This window comes from Pelobates fuscus, chromosome 7, assembly GCF_036172605.1.
Source record: "Pelobates fuscus isolate aPelFus1 chromosome 7, aPelFus1.pri, whole genome shotgun sequence".
Lineage (NCBI taxonomy): Eukaryota > Metazoa > Chordata > Amphibia > Anura > Pelobatidae > Pelobates > Pelobates fuscus.
The window spans coordinates 55,073,774-55,097,222 of NC_086323.1; the positions used below are offsets into that span (position 1 = coordinate 55,073,774).

The 23,449-nt window shown below is 40.8% G+C and overlaps 1 protein-coding gene across 2 annotated transcripts in view; it reads left to right on the forward strand.

Annotated features, from left to right (window-relative positions):
- The window catches only part of LOC134569339 (regulator of G-protein signaling 8-like), a 56,446-nt gene extending 33,685 nt beyond the window's left edge, over positions 1-22,761 (forward strand). For both annotated transcript variants that reach the window (XM_063428295.1, XM_063428296.1), the window contains exons 3-5: positions 4,582-4,646; positions 7,527-7,693; positions 19,351-22,761. In XM_063428295.1, coding sequence (XP_063284365.1) covers positions 4,582-4,646; positions 7,527-7,693; positions 19,351-19,533 — 415 coding nt within the window. In that variant the 3' untranslated portion in view covers positions 19,534-22,761. The remainder of the gene's footprint in view (positions 1-4,581; positions 4,647-7,526; positions 7,694-19,350) is intronic.
- Positions 22,762-23,449: the final 688 nt, after the last annotated feature.

Below are 23,449 nucleotides of genomic sequence, written 5' to 3' on the forward strand. Positions count from 1 at the left end.
ATGCAACAGTAGGCTTATTGATACTAAAATATACATCTATAGCATATTGTACTTTTAAAGGAAATCTGTTGCTGGAGCACACAATTGCTAGTATGTAGGTTGTGCTGTATCAATAGCCTTTAGTTAGAACGCTCACAGTGGGTTTCCTTTGATTTTATTTAATATAACATAACTCTTCCCTTACTACTGCACCGATTCTTTAATGAAAAGATGTCCTACTTAGGGCTAGTTTCAAATGTTGTTGGTAACTATTATTGACAATGTCTTTCTAGCTACAGTAGCTCTCTGTAACAATATTCATTCAAACTGGAAAATCACCAAATCGTATTTGGATCTTATATCAGGGCCCAGTCCTAGGGCTATGAAATGTCCAGAAAAAGAGACGTAGCTAAATAAAAATTACCGTAAATGAGCCCTGAGCTTCCACTGGTCTTGACTGACAGCTATGTTTATTGTATTCATGAGCCCAAATATTTAAACAAAGCCATAAAAAGTTCCCGATTCCTATCCCAAATCCCTATGCAAATGTACACAACAGAGGATAAAACTGCTTAAATTGCCATTAAAGTGTAAGAACGCCTTCAGCATCAACGCAAGTGTCTTCAGTGAGGTTCTACACTAGCAATTCATATTGTTGCTCTAATGGCTATTGTATTGGTGCTAACAACCTCTGTTTAAATGTACTGTTCTGGTCTCCGAGGAGACATTGCCAGACTGCACAGTCTTCATACCTGCTACCCCTTGGTATGTGCCTGCACTTTAGACAGGCAGGGGCAGTTGTAATAGGGCATCATACCACAGCACCCATTGTCTATCTTAATGTTTTAATGTAGTGCCATCTACACAGCCCAAACGTAGGTATCTAGAAAGCATGGCAGCCATTTTGTCCAGCAACCAGAGTTGTAAATGTGAGAGACAATCCGTTGTTCCTGTCACACCCATAGGGACACCAGAAGTGCAGAGCCAGGGTCTGGTGCCCCACTTGCCCTGCCTAGAGGGCAGGCCTGTAAGTTACTAATCATACTTAGCACAAACAGGGTACTAATTATTTGTTGGCATCCTTATTTTGCACTTCATTAGTTTATGAGTCCCTTCATATTCTGTACTTGGTGAGTGAAACCATTGTCTTTCTTAATATATTTATTGATATTATTTACACGGGCTATACTAAAAAAGACAGCTAAAAACAATCAGTGTGCACCAGATTGGAGAGTAATTTATGTATGAATCTGTTCTTTTACCACCTTTTTAATATGCTACATTTTTATATAAACAAATGGTGTTTTTTTTATGCTCTGCTTACTTCTCACGTTAGGTAACCCTTCAAATATGGTGCCAAATAGGAGACCTGCCATTGAATAAATACAAAGGTCTCCTGTTCTTCTGCGATACACCAAATTATGCACACGTAAATCACGTATCATCACCTGATGAGAGTAAACAATGAAACTTGGAGACCTATTGCTTTTTCATGTTTAATGAAGCTCTTTCTTAGTAAAGCTCTTTTTCTTCTCAACAACTTAATAAACTTAATAAAGATGTTCAAGAGCAGCCAAACGGCGGGAGGAGGGGTGTGGGAGGGCACTTAAACTCTGTATATTAATAAACAATTTCCTGTGCACTCAAATTAATGACTTTATTGAAGCAAAGTTTCAGCTCTGCTATTGTATCATATGAATCAGTAAATTATTTTGGGAAACAGCATTCACACTATGAGAGGGGTGTTTTTTTATTCAGTGCTGCCCTAGGAATAGCCATTTCCTTTTAGGCCACCGGATGTGGTGCAATAAGAAACATCTGTATAGGACTTCATTACGTCCTTTTCTGTTTATTTTTTGGATTGCACATTCTGGTTTGAGTACAGGGCTACACTAAATGATGTTAAATATCCTGTTAGTGAGTCAAGCAGTTTTTTTTTTATTATTAGGCATCCGATTTGAAGCAGATATGACGTCATCACATCTTATGCTGTTTCTGTCTCCTCACAGAGCCTGACACTGCCTTGTATTAAAGGGAAACTCCAGTGCCAGGAAAACAATCAGTTTTCCTGGCACTGCAGGTCCCCTCTCCCTCCCACCCCCCAATCCCCGGTTGCTGAAGGGGTGAAAACCCCTTCAGTCACTTACCTGAGGCAGCGACGATGTCCCACGTCGCTGCTTCTCCCTCCGCGCCGCTCCTCCTTCTGACTGCGTCGGCCGGTGGGCGAGACTGATTCTGCCCACCAGCCGAGGAGACCTAATGCGCATGCACGGCAATGCCACGCATGCGCATTAGCGCTCCCCATAGGAAAGCATTGAAAATGCATTGAAAATGCTTTCCTATGGGGAAATGAGCGACGCTAGAGGTCCTCACACAGCGTGAGGACGTCCAGCGACGCTCTAGCACAGGTTTCCTGTTCTAGAAACCAGGAAGTGCCCTCTAGTGACTGTCTAGTAGGTGGAGGTGGAGTTAACCCTGCAAGGTAATTATTGCAGTTTATAAAAAACTGCAATAATTACACTTGCAGGGTTAAGAGTAGTGGGAGTTGGCACCCAGACCACTCCAATGGGCAGAAGTGGTCTGGGTGCCTGGAGTGTCTCTTTAAATATTGAAAGTAAATTATTATTTTAATTGTATGTTATTGCCTGCCCTATAAATATGTGTGGTAAAACTTGTTTTGTTTGCTTGATAAAGGCTCAATAGCAGAGTAGAAACATTGCTCTGCTATTTAACTTGGAGTCCACAATAATCTGTTTGTTGCTTGGTGTTTAGTGAATAAACCTGTATATACACCACATGGATTGTGTAAAGACTGTAATAGCGGACGGAAATAATATAGCTACTTGGTGTTACTGTGCTTACTGTATGTGAGCATTATGACTATAAAACCATAATTTATATAGTATAAGGAATGCAATATAATATGTAAAACTAGCATTATTACTCAATACTTTGCTAAAAATATGAATTATTAGATAAAACAAAATTGGATACATTTAGATATTTATACATGACATGCTATGCTAAAAAGTATTCAGCAACATAAAAATTTAGTAGTTAAAGAGTCAATACTGTAAATCTTTAAGAAAGGTGAAGATATCATGCGGCTTTAACTGGAAACCTTGAAAGCCATTGATGTAAAATTGGAATTGTATTGTTATTTGAATACGTTAAAACAGGGTGATTAACCATGGAAGTAAAAGCACTGCTTCCGTAATCAAACATATTTCTTTCACTTATATGTGTGGGCTACAGCAACTACCTTGTCAAATGAAAGGGTGATTCACTTACGAGAAATTAACTTGTACATAGTATTTATTGTTGACACAGTCACACTTACTAATGCTTTATGGCATTTATTGCTAAACAAAAAAAATACAAAATAAACGTATATGTTTTCATACATAATCCTCTATGATGTTTTTCTACTTTTTGTTACTTTTGTTTTTTTTTCCCCTGCTTTCTTGAAAGTAACCTAATCACCTAATTAGCATAATTACACTGTAGTAATACTATAAAAATATTTCACAGCATTATTTTAATGTGCTTATCAACGTTACCAAAATCAGGTATCGATTACCATATGTTACTATTATCCAACTTAGGCCTTGATTTTATATTTTTGAGTAAGATTTTCAAATGATTAAATATTTTGATTTAAAAAAATATGTTTTTGCTTATATATTTTACATAAATGATATAGTTTTTACATTTTATATTTTTTATCCAAATCATTTCAAAAACGTATCCAAAAATAATACATCAAGGCCTTAATAGTATACCTTATTGATCTTGAAGGGATGAAATGTAGATTTCCTTCAGCCAGGAATAGACCCTGAAACCTAGAAGTTTGAACAGACTTAAAATGTGGGCTTTGACGCAAGGAGCAATTGACCAAATAAAGCCAAATTGTTAAGCAACTGCTAACTGGTCACCATATTAATAAGTAAAAAAGAATTAAAAAAATATTATATATATAAAACATAAAGTCAATGAGGCTCAATATAACCCTAATATTACTACTAACACCTAACTCTTCACCTATGTTATTTCATGATAATGTGGGAAAATTTTATTTCCTAGCTCAATTTCAAACTGTTCTGCACGGTTCCCTTTATAAAGAATATTTCTGATATTTTCTAAATAGCTGCTAGCTTCTAGGTGTGAGACTACAATGTATCATTCATGATCTGTGGTTAGAGATGTCCCGAACAGTTCGCCGGGAACTGTTCGCCGGCGAACATAGCTTGTTCGCGGTCGCCGCGGCGGGCTAACATATGCAATGTTCGGTCCACCCCCTATTCGTCATGGAGGTGGGAGGGTCTGGGAGGGAGGGTCTGCTGCTGATTGGCTGGAATGTGTCTGCTGACTGTGAGGTACAGGGTCAAAGTTAACTCAATGATGACGAATAGGGGGAGGACGGAACATCGCATATGTTCGCCTGCCGCGGCGACCGTGAACAAGCTATGCTCGCTGGCGTATAGTTCACGGCGAACTGTTCGGGACATCTCTATCTGTGGTGGAATATAATTTTAATATGTTATACCAATGCTATTGCATCCTGATATCAATATGTCAACATGTTACTCATCTTTATCACAGAAGACTGACTGCAGAAGAAGCCAGGAGATGGGCACGATCATTTGACCTGCTTTTGTCTCATAAATGTAAGTTGATATGGGGAACACACTTTAAAACATAATTTTAAACTTGTTTTTGTTTTCTATCATGTTAACAAACATAAGCTCCATTAGTGTATATGGTTTTGTCAATGGCCAAACATAGTATATACAAAATCAACAAAACTATATCAGCTGAATGATTGTCAGACATTTTGAACCATTCATATTAAAATAAAAATGTCCACACTTTAAGCAAATTACTTTAAATTTTATTAAAGGAAAAAAAGGAAAGGGAAAAAAATCCATATTGATTTATTCTTCAAAGTTTGCCCAGGGAGATAGGAATTATGGGAAATGTATTTCTATTAAATTTCCTGACTGTGCCTATCTAAAAGTCAAGTGTGCTGTCAAAGTGAAATTATACTAATCTAAAAATATACTTTAGCAAAAGAGAAAATATAAAGATAAGAGAAAATATAAAGATAAACAATATATAAAAAATCGATAAGAATTTTCAATTGCTCCATTCTCAAATGTAACAGGTCTGCTTTAACACTATAGTCAGGACTAGACTAAGGCTAGACTATTAAATAGTAATAATAAACACTGTAGGTACTATAGCCAATTCAACGTATTGAAGTGGATATGGCTTATCGCTGACCACTATCTCTGGTATGAGGTAGAGCATAAATCCCCCTGCTTCATTTCAACATTAGGGCCAGGCTGCATCTTTCCAGAACGGAGCACATTTGCTAAATTCTGAGTAAAGAGTTTGACATTAGTGCAGGATCCACTGTCCACTCCAGACACCAGTGGTTATAGTGCCTACAATGTCTCTTTAAGTTTATTTAGATATTAGTGTTTGTCACGAACGTGGGCTATTGGCCCAGTCTAGACAGTGGGGAGAGTGTGGAAGTGAAAAGGGTTAATGACACAAGATCCCTGGTTACCTGTTGCTAGTCCCAGCAACCACTAAATTAACCCCTGCAATCCCTTCTACACTAACCCCCTAGTACACACTTTACTGCCACCACCAAGACTTTATATCCGGGTGTCTTAGGTTACCCCCACACACAGTAGAATTATAGTATTACAACCTTACTTTACTGATCAGACATATATAATTAACCCTTTAGTAACGTGTTTACCCAAGAAGGAGCTCATAGAGAACAAAGACACAAGCTGATTAAGTAAACATTTAATCTGACATAAATGATTCAAAGTGCTGGGTTCAAAAACACAGATACCAAATTGCAAAACAGTCCATAAAATAAAATAGGAGAAAACACAAGAAATCCTTACATATATTCACCCCTTATATATAATTATTGTGAAAGATTCAGATGTTAAAGGTCTCCAAGTAGTTGTTAAAAAAATAAATCTCCCCCTGGATAGTCCAACATCCTCAATATATACCTTAAACTTTTAGTTTCTATGTGGACAGACCCCTGGGTGGATCAGAGGGGTTTGGCCTGGCAGTTTATTGCTCACTCCATATTTTCTTAAATTATGTTGTCCTTTGAAGAACCCCACGTCAGAGCATATGCACCAATGCCTTTACGATGCCCTATGTCCAGCTCTGTTAATGGTCATCTAGTAGTTTTATGGCTTAGGCCTGGTGTAAGATCAAAGCCTGCAATAAATGTTATCCCAACATGTACAAAAACAACTCAAAGCCTACAATAAATGTTATCCCAACGTTTAGAAAAAAAACTTATAACATATATCAAATGCCAACTCATGCTTTGGCATGACAGTGTTAAGGACCTTCGCACCCTTTCTTAGTCCAGTTTTAACTGCAGCTCAAACCAAGTGGTGCTTCCAGTTTCTTGGTACAGCTGTCTTTTTAACAATATGTGAATAGATACTCCTTCTAAAATTGAAATTTACATAAATTACCTTACTTCCACAGACTCTAGATTTAGCGGAGAACCACAACAATCACTATTTCACCAAAGTTAAATTAAATCGTGCCTAGTGACTAACTATTGATATCAAAAAGTGTCATTGTGGATGCTATCATTTTGTTTATACTTCATTGTTGAAACATTTCTGCTCCTAAACTGTTCTGTACTATACTATGGCTAGTTGAAGACTGTGGGAGCCCCAGGACACAATAGACCCCAGAGGCTGCCTAGCCATGTGAGATGTTTTTGAGTGAGTCAAACTGACTCACTTGGCTGTGATTCATAGCTCTCCCAGAGCAGTGATTAGCGCAGTGTTCCCCAGATAAAAATTCAAATTTCTGATGGAAATGTAAAATGATTGTCTCTTTCTCCTCTGATCTACCAACATGATTGCATGTCACAGGGAGACATTTCTGTATATTGTCCACATTACTTTGACTTTCACCGAGAAATGTGTCACGCTTTCTCTACCACTCTAACAAAATCAAGTTTTTGGATATGTTAATGTGAGTCCCAATTTACAGATGTGTCAACTCGTGTTACATATATAACATTGTATATAATGCATTGTTATTGGTGTTTTGATTTAAATACGTTGAAGATGCAGTCTTTTCTACAACCGAAAAATATGCAAAAAACATAATCTCTCCAAATGCAAAATTTAGCACTTAATTAGACGAGACTTGCTGCGTGTCCGTGACTGGAAGTACATTTTCTTGCACACTAGAAAACTTGGCGATGACTTGACATCTTGGTTCATGGCAACATGAGTCATTAGCAAATTTCACTTATTGGATTCCTTTCCATTGTATCCATGGTCTGCATTCTAATTCTCTGAGAAAACGTTGTTTTTTTTCCAAGGTAACAGATGATGCTGTCTGGTAGATGATGGGTTTGTACTGGAAATGTAAATAATAAAAAAATGTTTAACTATTGTTTCTTTATTGAGAACAAATGGTCATACTTGATATAAAAATTGTCTTTTAGACATATTTAAAAAATATACAATATTCCACAGATGGTCGGTCTGCATTTCGAGCCTTTCTGCAGACAGAATTCAGTGAGGAGAACCTGGAGTTCTGGGTGGCTTGCGAAGACTACAGGAAGACCCGTTCTGTCAACAAACTGCCTGCAAAAGCTCACCGAATTTTCCAGGAGTACATTGATGTTCAGGCTCCCAGAGAAGTAAGATGATATGATATTCTCTCTTCCAGGCGATTTTGAGAGATCAAGTTGGGCATCACCAGTGTCACAGCATGTTTATCAGTGACAAAACTTTAAACACAGGGTACAATCTGTCTCTGTAAGAAAGGGTGATAAACAGGAGTGTTTACTAATTATATATATTTGTTAAAATTAAATCTAGATTCAATCAGTTCTACATACATTTAGGAATAATTATCTTCCCATACTTATATGTCACTTTTTAAAGAGGTCTCAACTCTTGGACTTACCAAGTCAGCAGCTGGTATGAAGATGTAACCATTACCCAACTCATTAGTTCTCATTCTATCAACCTCGGAAGAAAGGAATAAAGACTCAGATGAACTTGTCAGGGATAGGGCCTGCAACTTTGATGTTTGACTAAGTCCTGTCTTGTAGGTTGTGCACTAATCGACTGACATATTTCACCTATTATAAGGTATTTTCACTTACAAACAGTATGATAATATGTTTATATTACAAATATTGTTTATTACTCTAGACTACATTAAAATGCAATTGTACATAGACAGTGCCATTCTAAAAATATCAGGCAGGATTATTTAAACTATAAAAAGAAATCCTTCATATATTAAATGATATAAATGAAGTGATAGATATTTCGTTCATATTTATTTAATACATTTGCTTGCAAATGTGAAATGCTCTTAATTTGCCACAAATTTTACTATCCACAGACTTTACTGTAAATAATAGGCTTTCAGATTTGTTAGTAGTCACAGATAGCTGTGCCATCATAGAATGTAAATTAACCGCGCAACCACTGGGAATGTCTTCGAAAAAATTATAATGAAAATTTTCTGTGCAATCTTTGAATACACCTGAGATATGAAGACCGATTACTATAACTTATACAGTGCCAACATATTTTGCTGCACTGTACAATAGGTAAAACAAAACAAACATAATCATTCTAACAAAGTACAACCCACATTTGGAACAATGGGAGAGAAGGGTCCTTCCCAAATGAGCTTACAATCTAAAAGACCACTTGAGATAATGGCAAAATAGCATTTTCATGAGTAGATGATTTTAAAGCTTAAGATATATATATAAAATATATTTCAAAAAAACAAAAATACTATATTTTAATGACAAGCGGTTGGTTGGACATTGTAAAAGTTGTAGCGAAAGGTACAATACTGTGTTAACTGTATAATGTACTATTATTTATTAAAGTGCATGTTCCTAAGCTGCCACTGTAATTTTCAAGTAGGACTATAAGCAGTAGTCATAACATACTAACATATGTAGACTACTTGCTGCAGTTTCAGTCACCACAAATCACTCAATACATAGCTTTCTCCCTGGCAGTCTACTAGTTACATACTCTACATTTCAGCCTTTTACTCCCGTAGTTGGTTACTTACGTACATTTCTGTGAGGTGGCACTGTTTGCTTTTTGCTCATAGATAAAATAAAAAATATTAACTGCAAAGTTTTGAATAAATATAACAGTGTCTGCTTTTTTCCAATGAAATTAACATGTAACATATATTTATCTCTTGAGGCACTAAAACACATAAAAAAAACATTCAAGGAGCACTATAGGGTCAGTAGCACAAACATGTATTCCTGACCCTATAGGGTTATAACCCCCTTCCTGCTTACCTGTGTCCAGGGAGGGGGTAGATTCCTTCCCTGGTGGTCCGGTGGTGGGGGGGGGGGGTGGCTCCCTATTACCGCATAGGGGACCCAGACAGCACACAGCTTCTCCTCTCTTCTCTCTTCTAATAACTCTCGCGAGACCCGGTTGCCATGGCAACGCTCCGCGGGTCTCGCAAGAGTTATTAGAAGAGAGATGAGAGGAGAAGCTGTGTTTTGCCTGGGCCCCCTCTGCGGTAACAGGGAGCCGGGGGCCTGCGGCTGCACACATAGATCGCGATATTCGCAATCTATGTGTGCAGAGAAAGAAAGTGGGGCCCAGGACTGCCAGAGCAGTCCGGGCCGCCGGGCCCGTGACAACCGTCACGGTTGTCACCCCCTGATTGCGGCCCTGCTAGCCACCCTGCCCCCCTCATGCATCCCTAAATATAGTAAAATCTTACTGGTATTCAAGCCTGAAGCTGAAGGCTTTGTCCCTGTTTCCTTTTGACCTGCACACTGCCTGCTGACATCAAAATAACAAACAAATAACAAATAACATGTAACACCATATTTTGTTCTGGTGACTATAGTGTCCCTTTCAGATGGGTACCATATCTAGGAGTCATTCATGTAGCAGCCAAAGTTCTTAGATAAAAAGAATAATTTTTTTCCAACATATAATCCAATGTTCTTATCAGAAGATGCTCCTTTTATGAATCCACCAACACTTGTTGCCACAAATTGTAACAATATCAATTGCTAAAGTGTGTGTCTTTCATGGACAACTACAAATCAGTTTCACTAAACAGTGAACTATCAAACAAGCAAAACTTGTCTTTCCATAAGCCCAGCGATTCTCCGCTGTCTACAGCATCACAGGCGAATGGAGTTATTCTGGGCAAATTGTAATCAATAAATAAGTATATCTTGATAAAGTGCAACAGTGTATACAGTGAAAAATATAATTATAAGGTGTTACCAAGAAAACCGAAATGCCTCTCCCAATTCAAAGTGCAATGTAATTATAAATGAAAAAGGTGTCTCTGGCACAAAACGTAGTGCAAATGCACAACAGTGTTATTGGCACCTTAAGAGTACAAGTGCGACAAATAATAATAAATGTCGACAAACACTCACTAGTTCAGGTGTGTTTTCCTATATGCATATCAAAACATAAAGATGTTTTAATGCCCCAGGAGTTAAATAAATTGATTTTATTGAAACAGTTGACAGCGGTAATTTTTTCCCCTTAATTTCGATGTAAATATTTCTTAATTTTGATGTGATGTTCCATAGAAGGAAATAACACACTAGATTTTCCAGTCACCCAGTGTCCTAAATAAGCATTGGGTGACTTAGACATAAGAAGTTACTCGGAAACTGAGAAAGGGAGTTCCCGGTGAATCTGCCAGGGCCCCCTTCTGAAACTCAAACCTACCGCCATATGTCCACACTCTCAGGGGATTACCTTGACACCCACACATTCCAAACACTAACTTAGGAACCCTGTGTTTCCAGTCCAGGATAGTTCCCTTTACATATACAAATATAATATAAAACAAATGTTACATAGTTACATAGTTAGATAGCTGAAAAAAGACTTGCGTCCATCAAGTTCAGCCTTCCTCACACCTGTTTTTTGCTGTTGATCCAAAAGGAAAAAAAAAACAAAAAAAACCCAAAAAAACCCCAGTTTGAAGCACAATTTTGCAACAAGCTAGGACAAAAAATTCCTTCTTGACCCCAGAATTGCAGTCAGATTTATCCTTGAATCAAGCAGTTATTACCCTACATTGAAAGATTATATCCTTGAATATTCTGTCTTTGCAAGTATGCATCTAGTAGCTGTTTGATAACTGTGATAACTACCTGAGGATTATTATCTCCAGAAAATCAGTCTGAAAGATTCTGCGAGAACATTGAAACTGAATCGCAAAGTTTAAGTCAAAAGTGCCAAATTAGCAAAAAAGCTAAATAGGCTGTGTTTCCCAGTCCAGCTGTTTTGTCCTAAATGTAACATACTAAACTAACTAACTCATAAAACAACTGTTAAATAGTGATGTCGCGAACACGAAATTTTCGGTTCGTGAACGGCGGACGCGAACATCCGCAAACGTTCGCGAACCGGGCGAACCGCCATTGACTTCAATGGGCAGGCGAATTTTAAAACCCACAGGGACTCTTTCTGGCCACAATAGTGATGGAAAAGTTGTTTCAAGGAGACTAACACCTGGACTGTGGCATGCCGGAGGGGGATCCATGGCAAAACTCCCATGGAAAATTACACAGTTGATGCAGAGTCTGGTTTTAATCCATAAAGGGCATAAATCACCTAACATTCCTAAATCACAATGGATATGGATTGACACCTGACATATGACATATTGACACCTTGACATATGGATTGACACCTGTCCTCTGAGCCCCTGTTACACACTGACACAGAGCAGAATAGGGACTGTTCCCCCTACATAGGGTCACTTGGCAGATATGGATTGACACCTGTCCTCAGAGACCCTGATACACACTGACACAGAGCAGAATAGAGACTGTTCCCCCTACATAGGGTCACTTGGCAGATATGGATTGACACCTATTCTAAGGATCCCTGATACACACTGACATAGAGTAGAATAGGGACTGTTCCCCCTACATAGGGTCACTTGGCAGATATGGATTGACACCTGTCCTCAGAGACCCTGATACACACTGACACAGAGCAGAATAGGGACTGTTCCCCCTACATAGGGTCACTTGGCAGATATGGATTGACACCTATGCTAATGATCCCTGATACATACTGACACAGAGCAGAATAGGGACTGTTCCCCCTACATAGGGTCACTTGGCAGATATGGATTGACACCTGTCCTCAGAGACCATGATACACACTGACACAGAGCAGAATAGAGACTGTTCCCCCTACATAGGGTCATTTGGCAGATATGGATTGACACCTGTCCTCAGAGACCATGATACACACTGACATAGAGAAGAATAAAGACTGTTCCCCCTACATAGGGTCACTTGGCAGATATGGATTGACACCTGTCCTCAGAGCCCCTGATACACACTGACACAGAGCAGAATAGGGACTGTTCCCCCTACATAGGGTCACTTGGCAGATATGGATTGACACCTGTCCTCAGTGACCATGATACACACTGACACAGAGCAGAATAGAGACTGTTCCCCCTACATTGGGTCATTTGGCAGATATTAATTGACACCTGTCCTCAGAGCCCCTGATACACACTGACACAGAGCAGAATAGGGACTGTTCCCCCTACATAGGGTCACTTGGCAGATATGGATTGACACCTGTCCTCAGAGACCCTGATACACACTGACACAGAGCAGAATAGGGAATATTCACTAAATGCCAAACATTGTTATACAGGGGAATATTCAGTAAATAAGGATAAGGGGGGGGGCTATTTTCTTCTCCCCGGCCATAAATCACAATGGGGGGGACCTACTGTCCTCCCGCCCGCCCCCACCCATGAGCGGTGGGTGGGGGCCATAAAAATAATGAGGGGGGGGACCTACTGTATGATGTTGTATCGATCAGGTAGTGTAAGGGTTACGCCCGCTTCACAGTGACAGACCAAACTCCCCGTTTAACGCACCGCAAACAACTGCAAACAGTCCATTTGCACAACCGCAAACTCCCCATTTGCACAAGGTTGGATACCAAGCTAGCCATGTCCCGTTCCTTGTCCTCACTGATGTCATTGAAGGTCTCTTCCTCCACCCAGCCACGTACAACACCAAGGGTCCCCGAAAGTATGCTAATAAACTGAAAAAAGAAAAAATCTCCCAAGAAGGAGATCTAAAACTGGCATAGGAAAAGGTTAGACAACTAAAATAAAGTGATACCTACAAATCCTAGTGAGCATAGGTGTATAATAGAGGGAGAAAGGGAAAGCAGAGTAATGCTTCCTAATACCGTGGTTAGTACCCTTTGTTAAAGTAAATTGAGTAATAGACCAAAGTCTTTATTGTATCATTTATAAATAACAAAGGGATACTATACTCATTCCCCTATAGTGGCTAATTGTGTAATAATGGTAATACTATTACCTATTATATAATATTGGCAGGGGCAAGGACATTCCCTCTAAATAGATGGGTATAGGCAGAGAGTATGGAGACCGGAGTGATAAAGTGTCAATAAGGTGATATAAAGTTAAATGTATCACAGACACACAGCCACCCTTTCTCTTAGCTAGTTTCCAAAAAAGCTGGATAGGTAGAAGGGCTATAAAGACTCAGAGAGGTCTAAGAAGAATCCTCTAAACTAGCCCTAATCTCCTTAAACACCTTCAAGGGTGTTCTAAGCTAAAGCTCAATCTAAACGTTTAGATGACTGCCTGATTTCCCATCACAGATGCTGGCTAGGAATAACACTGTGCAAGACAAAGAGTGGGTCTAAGTGCTCATAGTGCAGTAAAGTGTCCTTAGTGAAGTGAAAAAGAGAATAATGAGCTGGCGCCCTATCAGGGGACGTGTATATGGCATAGATTTTAGGAAGCGGGAGATGGAAAAAGATGCTTGGTCGGTCCTCCTACTTCAAATTTGGGGCCCTGCGCGTGCACTCTATGTGCCACCAGATAGGAGTGGTGTGTTAAGTAGTACTATTCCTATCAGTTTAATCCCTGTTATGTGCCTTTTTTTGTTGTTTGGTTTTTGAAGCCACAGTGCAGCACCTGAGGCCCGAAAAAATTAGGCATGTACACATGCCTGAAAAATTAGGTATTGTTGCAGCCGCTGCTATAGCAGCAGCCAGAAAAATTGATGTTTGTTTCCCAGGCAGAAAGTGCCCTAAAACATTGCGGCTTGAACCCTAGTTGGTGGCGGATAAGTCACGCAAGTCAACAGGCATTCAAAGCTAAAATACAGCAGCGTGTGGACCATTTTTAGCCCAAGGCAGCTCATCTCATCAGGCCTTTTTTAGTCAAATGTATCGCCCACTGTCAGTCCCTTCGGGATCCATCCCTCATTCATCTTAATAAAGGTGAGGTAATCTAGACTTTTTTGACCTAGGCGACTTCTCTTCTCAGTGACAATACCTCCTGCTGAACTGACGGTCCTTTCTGACAGGACACTTGAAGCGGGGCAGGCCAGAAGTTCTATCGCAAATTGGGATAGCTCAGGCCACAGGTCAAGCCTGCACACCCAGTAGTCAAGGGGTTCATCGCTCCTCAGAGTGTCGATATCTGCAGTTATGGTGAGGTAGTCTGCTACCTGTCGGTCGAGTCATTCTCTGAGGGTGGATCCCGAAGGGCTGTGGTGATGCGTAGGACTTAAAAAGGTCCGCATGTCCTCCATCAACAACACGTCTTTAAAGCATCCTGTCCTTGCAGGCGTGGTCGTGGGAGGAGGAGGATGACATTTCCGCCACTTTCTGCTTATACCGGGGGTCTAGTAGCGTGGACACCCAGTACAGGTCGTTCTCCTTCAGCCTTTCTATACGAGGGTCCCCATTTGCACAAGGTTGGATGCCAAGCTACTCATTTCCCGTTCCTCCTCCTCAGTGATCTCAATGAAGGTATGTTCTTCCCCCCAGCCATGTACAACACCACGGGTACCAGATAGGTGACAACAAGCACCCTGGGATGCCTGTTGTGGTTGGTCTTCCTTCTCCTCCTCAAAGCCACATTCCTCCTCTGACTCCTCTTCCTCACAATCCTATTCCAGCGTTGCCGCAGGTCCAGCAAGCGATGCTGATAAGGCTGTGTCTGGTGGTGATGGTGACCACAACTCTTCCTCTTCACGCTCATCTATGGCCTGATCCAGCACTCTTCGCAGGGCACGCTCCAGGAAGAAAACAAATGGCATGATGTCGCTGATGGTGCCTTCAGCACTGACTAGGTTTGTCACCTCCTCAAAAGGACACATGAGCCTACAGGCATTGCGCATGAGCATCCAGTAACGTGGCAAAAAAATTCCCAGCTCCCCAGAGGCTGTCCTAGCACCCCGGTCATACAAATATTCATTAACGTCTTTTTCTTGTTGGAGCAGGCGGTTGAACATTAGGAGTGTTGAATTCCAACGTGTCGGGCTGTCGCAAATCAAGCGCCTCACTGGCATGTTGTTTCGCCGCTGGATACCTGTAAAGTGCGCTATGGCCGTGTAGGAACGCCTGAAATGGCCACACATCTTCCTGGCCTGCTTCAGGACGTCCTGTAAGCCTGTGTACTTATGCACAAAGCGTTGTACGATCAGATTACACACATGTGCCATGCACGGCACATGTGTCAACTTGCCCAACTTCAATGCCGCCAACAAATTTGTTCTGTTGTCACAAACCACTTTGCCGATATCCAGTTGCTGCGGAGTCAGCCACTTTTCCACCTGTGCGTTCAGGGAGGACAGGAGTGCTTGTCCGATGTGACTCTCTGCTTTCAAGCAAGTCAAACCCAAGACGGCGTGACACTGCCGTATTAGGGATGTGGAATAGTACCTGGGGAGCTGGGGGGGTGCCGTTGATGTGGAGCAAGACTCAGCGAGGAGGTTATGGAAGAGGATGGAGTAGGAGGAGTAGAGGAGGTGGCAGCAGGCCTGCCTGCAAGTCGTGGCGGTGTCAGTAACTCCTCTGCAGAGCCACGCATTCCATACTTGGCAGCCGTCAGCAGGTTTACCCAATGCGCAGTGTAGCCCTGACCATGCTTTGCAGACCAGGTATCAGTGGTCAGATGGACCCTTGCCCCAACACTGTGTGCCAGACATGCCATTACTTCCTTTTGCACAATTGAGTACAGGTTGGGGATTGCCATTTGTGCAAAGAAATTTCGTCCGGGTACCTTCCACTGCGGTATCCCAATAGCCACAAATTTTTTGAACGCCTCAGACTCCACCAGCTTGTATGGTAAAAGCTGGCGGGCTAATAGTTCAGACAAGCCAGCTGTCAGACGCTGGGCAAGGGGGTGACTTTCTGACATTGGCTTCTTACGCTCAAACATGTCCTTGACAGACACCTGACTGTGGGCAGATGAGCGGGAACTGCTCAAGGTGAGAGTTGGAGTGGTGGATGGTTGAGAGGGGGCAAGGAGGACAGCAGTGGTTGACGTGGCTGAAGATGCTGGACCAGGAGGAGGATGGCGGCTTTGAGTTTGTGTGCTGCTTGTACTCTTGTGTTGATTCCATAGGCGTTTGTAATGTGGTGGGTGTTGGACTTCCCACGACTCAGTTTCTTTTGGCACAGGTTGCAAATGGCATCGCTGTTGTCAGAGGCAGACACACAAAAAAAATGCCACACTGCTGAGCTCTGCAATGACTGCATTCTGGTGGTGGACACAGCATGCGTTGATTGGCGTGCTGTCGGGCTGACCCCGGGTGCCGATGCATGCTGTCTTACTGTGCCACTAGCTCCTTGTGACGACCTCCCCCTGCTTCCAACTCATCTCCTCCTCCTCCTCTCTGTCTCCCCATCTGAACTTTCGCCCTGTTCTTCTTCTTGCCGAGCGGGCACCCACGTGACATCCATGGATGCATCGTCATCATCAACCGCTTCACTTGTATCTGACAACTCAGCAAAGGAAGCAGTAGCGGGTACAACATCATCATCATCACACCGTACGTCCATGTGTGTAATGCTGCCTGCCTGAGACATATCCCTGTTATCTACATCCTCTAGCAATAATGGTTGCGCATCACTCATTTCTTCAAACGGATGTGTAAATAACTCCTCTGACATACCAAGTGAAGCAGCTGTGGTGCTAGTGTTGGTAGTGGCGGCAGGCGCGTGAGTGGTATCTTGAGAGGTGCCCGAAGCTAATCTGGAGGAGGATGGTGCGTCAAGGTTCCGAGTGGAAGCTGTAGAAGATTAGGTGTCCTGTGTTAGCCAGTCAACTATGTCCTCAGAACTTTTCAAGTTCAGGGTACGTGGCCTCTGAAAACTGGGCATTATTCTAGGGCAAAAGGGAATCACAGCACCAGGACCACGATGGCCCCTGCGGGGTGGCCTGCCTCTGCCTGTCATTTTCTTTTGGATTAGTGGTACTATGCGTGCAAGCTACTGTGAGACCAGATATGAGTGGAAATGTGCACTGGCAGAGGTTGGCAGAGTACACGCTGTAGGCCTGACACCTGCTTGAAGACAACTAACTGCTATTCAATCTATAACAGTGGAAAAAGTTTTTTGGTTTTAAATGCACGCTATAGTGACACCAGATATGAGTGGCAATGTGCACTTGCAGAGGTTGGCAGAGTACACGCTGAAGGCCTGACATCCGCTTTAAGGACATGGACTGCTATTAGCTTACAGTGAAAAACTTTTTTTATTTTTAAAGGCACGCTATAGTGACACCAGATATGAATGTCAAGGTGCACTTGCAGAGGTTGGCAGAGTACACGCGGAAGGCCTGACACTCGCTTTAAGGACACTGACTGCTATTAGCTTACAGTGAAAAACTTTTTTTCTTTTTAAAGGCACGCTATAGTGACACCAGATATGAGTGGCAAAGTACACTGGCAGAGGTTGGCAGAGTACACGCTGAAGGCCTGACACCCAGACGCTTGCAGCCAACTAACTGCTATTAGCTTACAGTGAAAAACTTTTTTTCTTTTTAAAGGCACGCTATTGTGACACCAGATATGAGTGGCAAAGTACACTGGCAGAGGTTGGCAGAGTACACGCTGTAGGCCTGACACCCAGATGCTTGCAGACAACTAACTGCTATTCAATCTATTACAGTGAAAAAAATGTTTTTGTTTTTAAATGCAAGCTTAAGCTATTGTGACACCAGATATGAGTGGTGGCGCTGGGCAAGTGGGCACAGTATCCACTGTGAGCCTGACACAGAAGCTGGCAGGCAGGCAACTGCAATTACATTACACAGAAAAAAAAAGCAGACTGATGTTCTAGCCCTACAAAGGGCTTTTTGGGGTACTGTCCTTACATCAGAGATCAGATGAGTCCTTCAGGACTGTAGTGGACACTCAATACCCTAGCCTAGCTATCAATTTCCCTATCAAATGAGCAGCAGCTACACTTTCCCTCCTCTATCTAAGAATGCAGCTTCAGAATGAATCTAAAATGGATGCTGCACAGGAGGTGGGAGGGTCTGGAAGGGAGGGTCTGCTGCTAATTTGCTGGAATGTGTCTGCTGACCATGAGGCACAGGGTCAAAGTTTACTCAATGGCGACGAATAGGGGGAGGATCGAACCGTGCATGTGTTCGCCCGCCGTGGCGAACGCGAACACGCTATGTTCGCCAGGAACTATTCGCCAGCGAACAGTTCGGTACATCACTACTGTTAAAATGTTAGCCAATTTTCTCTTTGTAGTACACATAATGTTTTTAAGTTGACTAGAGACATGAGATGACATTTGAATTGTATTCTGTTAAATCTCCTACGCACCATCAGAGTAGGAATTTTCGAAACTATGGAAGATAAATATTTGCAAGGTTTTTCGATGTACTTTCCACTATAAACCTGACCACCTACATAGAACATCTGTCCCCCCCCCCTCCCCAATTACCTGTATTTTGCCATAGGGGGTGATCTTGGTATCTTTGCATGGTGACTATTACCACCAAGATGTGCCTATTGGAATAATTGTTTCTATATTAATGCAGAGGTACTACATATGATGCATTTCTTAGTACACTCAATAGTTCTGGACTGGCTAATGTCAATTTTGTGCATATTCCTATGCAAAGAGTTGCATTCATTGGCTAAGATGTTCTCAGACAATGAATGGCTAGCAGAATAGACTTCCAGCTTCTGTATCAGAAGCTGGGTGTAGTCACCACCCTTGAGGTCTCCATGCTCTTGATAGCCAGTTGTTAGAAATCTGCCAAGGACCCAGAGATGTCTATATGTTCACCTAAATCCTTACGATGCTCATCCTTGGAAGATGTCCCACATGCACAATTTGAAATGTTATAATATGTCTATCAGTGGCAGCCTGTTGGAAAATGTAGCTAATATAAAAATGTTTCCTACATTTTCTGTGAATTTTAAATGAATGTACCTGATGGTAAATTTAACAATTCTCATCTACCATGTCCTCCTTTTTTAAGGTGAATATTGATTTTCCAACACGTGAAATGACACGAAAAAACCTGCAACACCCAACTTTGTCTTGTTTTGACCTTGCCCAGTTGCGGGTACACAGTCTAATGGAGAGGGATTCCTACCCAAGGTTTCTTCGATCACAAATTTACAATGACCTCCTCAGCCACACTCAGAAGAGTCCATGCTAGTGCCTCATAGTGCCACTCTAGCAAAAAGAGAGAGGTGGCTAGAAAGAGACACTCAAGCTTCATGCTTGCCCAAGGACTTTCTTGCACTACGGTCAGGACAAGAGATGACCAGGATACCATTGCTTGAGACAATAACAGCATCCTCACTGCCTTCTTGATGCATTCCATAATTCAATGGCTTCTCTCATGTTATGTATGGACTATTAATTATAAAGGTACTGCCCTGATGTGAGTGGCATAGAGGCAAGAGTGAATGATCCAGAAAGAATCATAGAGGCACAAGGGAAGACTGAAAAGGACATAGAAAGTCACCCGTTATTTTTGTATTTATTTTCTTAAAATAAATCAGGTAAAGAGAGTCTGGATTCCTAGAACAAACTGTGGGTTGTATCTAGGCAATCCTAGTTTCTTTCTGTTCACCATGGCAATATGTACACATTTGAATGATTGTATGATATAGACTGATTTGCAAGTTTTTTTGTTTGTTATTTTAGAATATTGTAAAATATGGAAAGTTCATGCATGGTTGGTCAAAGATTAATAGGATTGGACTTTTGAACACAGGGTGACACAGTAGTGATTACAAAGTTGAATGTTGGCGGTGAACTTAAACAAAGTATATTTCATAAGCTTGATTTCAATGGGCATGGCACAGGAGAGAAGTCGAATATAGTGAATTGGCTACATAATGGAGAGTGTTTGCCATCACTAGTGACCAGTTCTGTGAATCATCAGCCCAATGGCTGCTATGCACCTTGAGAAGTAAATTCAAGGTTTCAGTAAATATGTGTCAACTGTATTCAATCTTCATTAATCATTTGTTACCAAGTATCATGTGAGCTATAAAGGGTTTGACTGGGAATGCTAATGCCCCTGTGTTGCCAAACATTTCTCTTTTTAGTGTCAAGTAACGGATACTGCTATTGCTCAGGTCATAAGGCAGTGATCAATAGGTCACGATAGATAATAGGTAATCCAGTGGAATCCATTAGTAACAGGTTTGCCCACTGCCAATCAAAAATACACTGCTGTCAGAATAGAGCACAAAAGACCACGCTGCCACATAAGATTAAGTCTAGTCTAGTATAATACCAGAGAAATATTAAGACTATAGCAGTCCTGGGAATCCATTAGTGGCTCGATGCAGTTTAATTTATTCAATATCAATCTTTCAGTTTATTTGCAAACTTTTCATTAGGACATTTTTAGATTCAAAATATTAATTTTTAAAAAAACATTTTTGAATAAAATAAATTGTTTTCAAGCCATTTAAGAAGTTCCAGAAGTGCCATTGTTTCAGGTCCTGATTTCCTGCCAATAGGAGCACTGGGCATAGATTTTTTTTTTAGTGCTCAATTATAAGATTTCGGGGTGTTATATTTAAATAAATCAGTGATCAGTGCACAATTTAGCAGTTTACTTGAAAACAGATTGGTGTAGTACACATCTAGAATAAGGATGTATCAATTTCTACAGTCGCAAAGTTTCCAAAGAATGCTGTGCCCTTTTGTTTAGGATAATTTATTTTCAAAAGAATGTTGTGGCCTTATATACAGGGTAGAGTAATTTCAGGAGAATGCTGTGTCTTTATGATATAATGTAGTTTTTAGGTGATTGCTGGGTGCACTTTATACAGGATAGTGCAGGATATTGCAGATCCAGAATAATGTAGAAAAGGACGTGCAGGACCAGAAGAGCGATGCGTCCTAACAAAAGGAGTCATGAAGGACCAGACGAGTGTCAATATATACAGTGCATTTCCTGGGATAAGAGATAGAGTGCCCTTACTTGTAGGACAATACAGCAGAATGGAATTTCTATTACCAATAAACTCTAGAGTAAGACCAGAAAAGGTCTTTATTTATTTATTCTGGGTAGAGCTGGGTTTAGAGAGAAAAGTACAGATATTCCTATATTTTATTGGAAGTGCATGACTTGAGGAAACTTTATGTCAAAGGCCACTAAATAGCCCGGAAACGTGATCAGATTTTATTTTCTGGGTCCTTTTTATGCTCTATTTTCTTGGTATAGCTATTTCTGAGGAATTGAAAGCGGTCACTTATAGCTTAGCATTATCTACTTTTTCAGTCTGCGCTCCTAAAATGGATGTAAAGCTAAAGGGAAACCGGCAACTCTACAGTGAAACATTTTTATTAAATTGCCACTGAAATAAGAGAAAAAAATAATTATTTTAAAACATATTTTTGTTATAAAGGAAAAAAGAACAATGGGATTTATTTACCAAAGTGTAGAATGTGACACCTTCAAAACCAAATAGTTAACTTATATGACTTAATGTTTGTGCTTGCTTTGAGTGCACAAGTACAGCTCAACAGAAATTTTCTTTGTAAAAGAAATTGCAATATTTAGTCAAAGTAAGCTGGTTGTAATTAAATGAAATTTTGAAGTTGTGTTTTTAATTCACACTTTAGGAAATAAACCCTGTCATATCAGCCTAGACTCCAACAATAAAGGAAAGTGCAATAATTGCAAGGTAAAAGAATCGTATGAAGTGCATGACAATGTTAAATAGTGGTGCTTTAAAGAACTTAAGATGTGATCTTTGCATTGTGATAGTTAATTTACTAGTAAATGTGTAGATATTAAGAGTCCTTTCTGGCTTCTATCTCTGTCTGCAAAATGTCCAATATACTAACCCGTACAATCCCTTAATCCAAAAATTGCAATCCCAGAATGCTTTGTGTGAACGATTTTTTTTTTTTTAATTGCGACAAGAGCTTTATTGGAAAGGTGTGTGTACAACCCGTAAAAGTGACCGATATTTGAAACTTAGGTAAGAGTAGAATGTGGCGTTCTGTTCAGGATTGTAATATATAGCATTCCTGCTGCAAGTGAGTGCAAGCCCCCCTGAGCATATCACTAGGTAGGTACGTAAGACATACAGTTCATGGATGGGATAACTGGAAACTGTCAATCCCTGCTCTCTGCACATTAGTTAGATTGGAGCAAAGAGATTGAAACTCGCTAAGCTATGGATTATTTGAACTGTAGAATTAAAGAGATTATGTAACTAGGGTTTGGCAGGATTTATTTAGAACTGTAGTAATGAATTATAAAAGGTGCACATTCTAACAAAAAAATGTTCGTCACTGAGCAGTCAACGCTTAAAGAACAACTGTCACATCCAAACTATTTTAATATAATAACCCTTTCATCAAGTTTTGAAAGGAAATTATTTTTTTATTAAATTAAGTATATGTAAAAAATGAGAAACTCTTACCTAGTATATGACAGGATCCAGGGCCAGATTAAGAGCCCAGTGGGCCTGGTGCTGACAATTATGACAGGCCTAATTACAGGATCATATCGACCAAAAACAGTAAAACACTCCCAAGCGTCCTCTATCTGATGGAGATGGTGCTGGAGAGAAAGAAAACAGCAGCTATAAGACAACACATACCCTAGGCTAATCTCTCTCTAATTTATGTTTTCATCTTTGAAGTAAATCCATAACCCTAACAGCAGTGTCCAGTCAAGCAGGAAGTCAATGGGTGCGGTAAAAGGGTGGGCCACTGACACAAATCACGTAACCTGCCAAAAGTGCGAACATGCCCAAAAAGAGGACATGTCTGCCCAAAGAATTAGAAGGCCAACCTGGCATGAATGCATGTCAGGCTGCCTGCCAATCATGCAGCTGGCCAACTAAGGGCATACTATGCAGACATCACCCTGAGCTTGGCATAAATTCATCTAATGATGTGCTCGCTCAACGCTTTCTAAGGACTGTTCCCTAGCAGTCGCTGGTCCACATGTCTCCTTACCTTCTTACTAGCAGGCAGAAGTTCCTGGTATATAGTCTGGGACAGAGAAAATGTGTATGTAGTGAGTGTAGAAGAAAGGGAACATGCCACAGTGTTAGAGAGACCAAAGTCAGCATTACCTTAAAGGATCACTA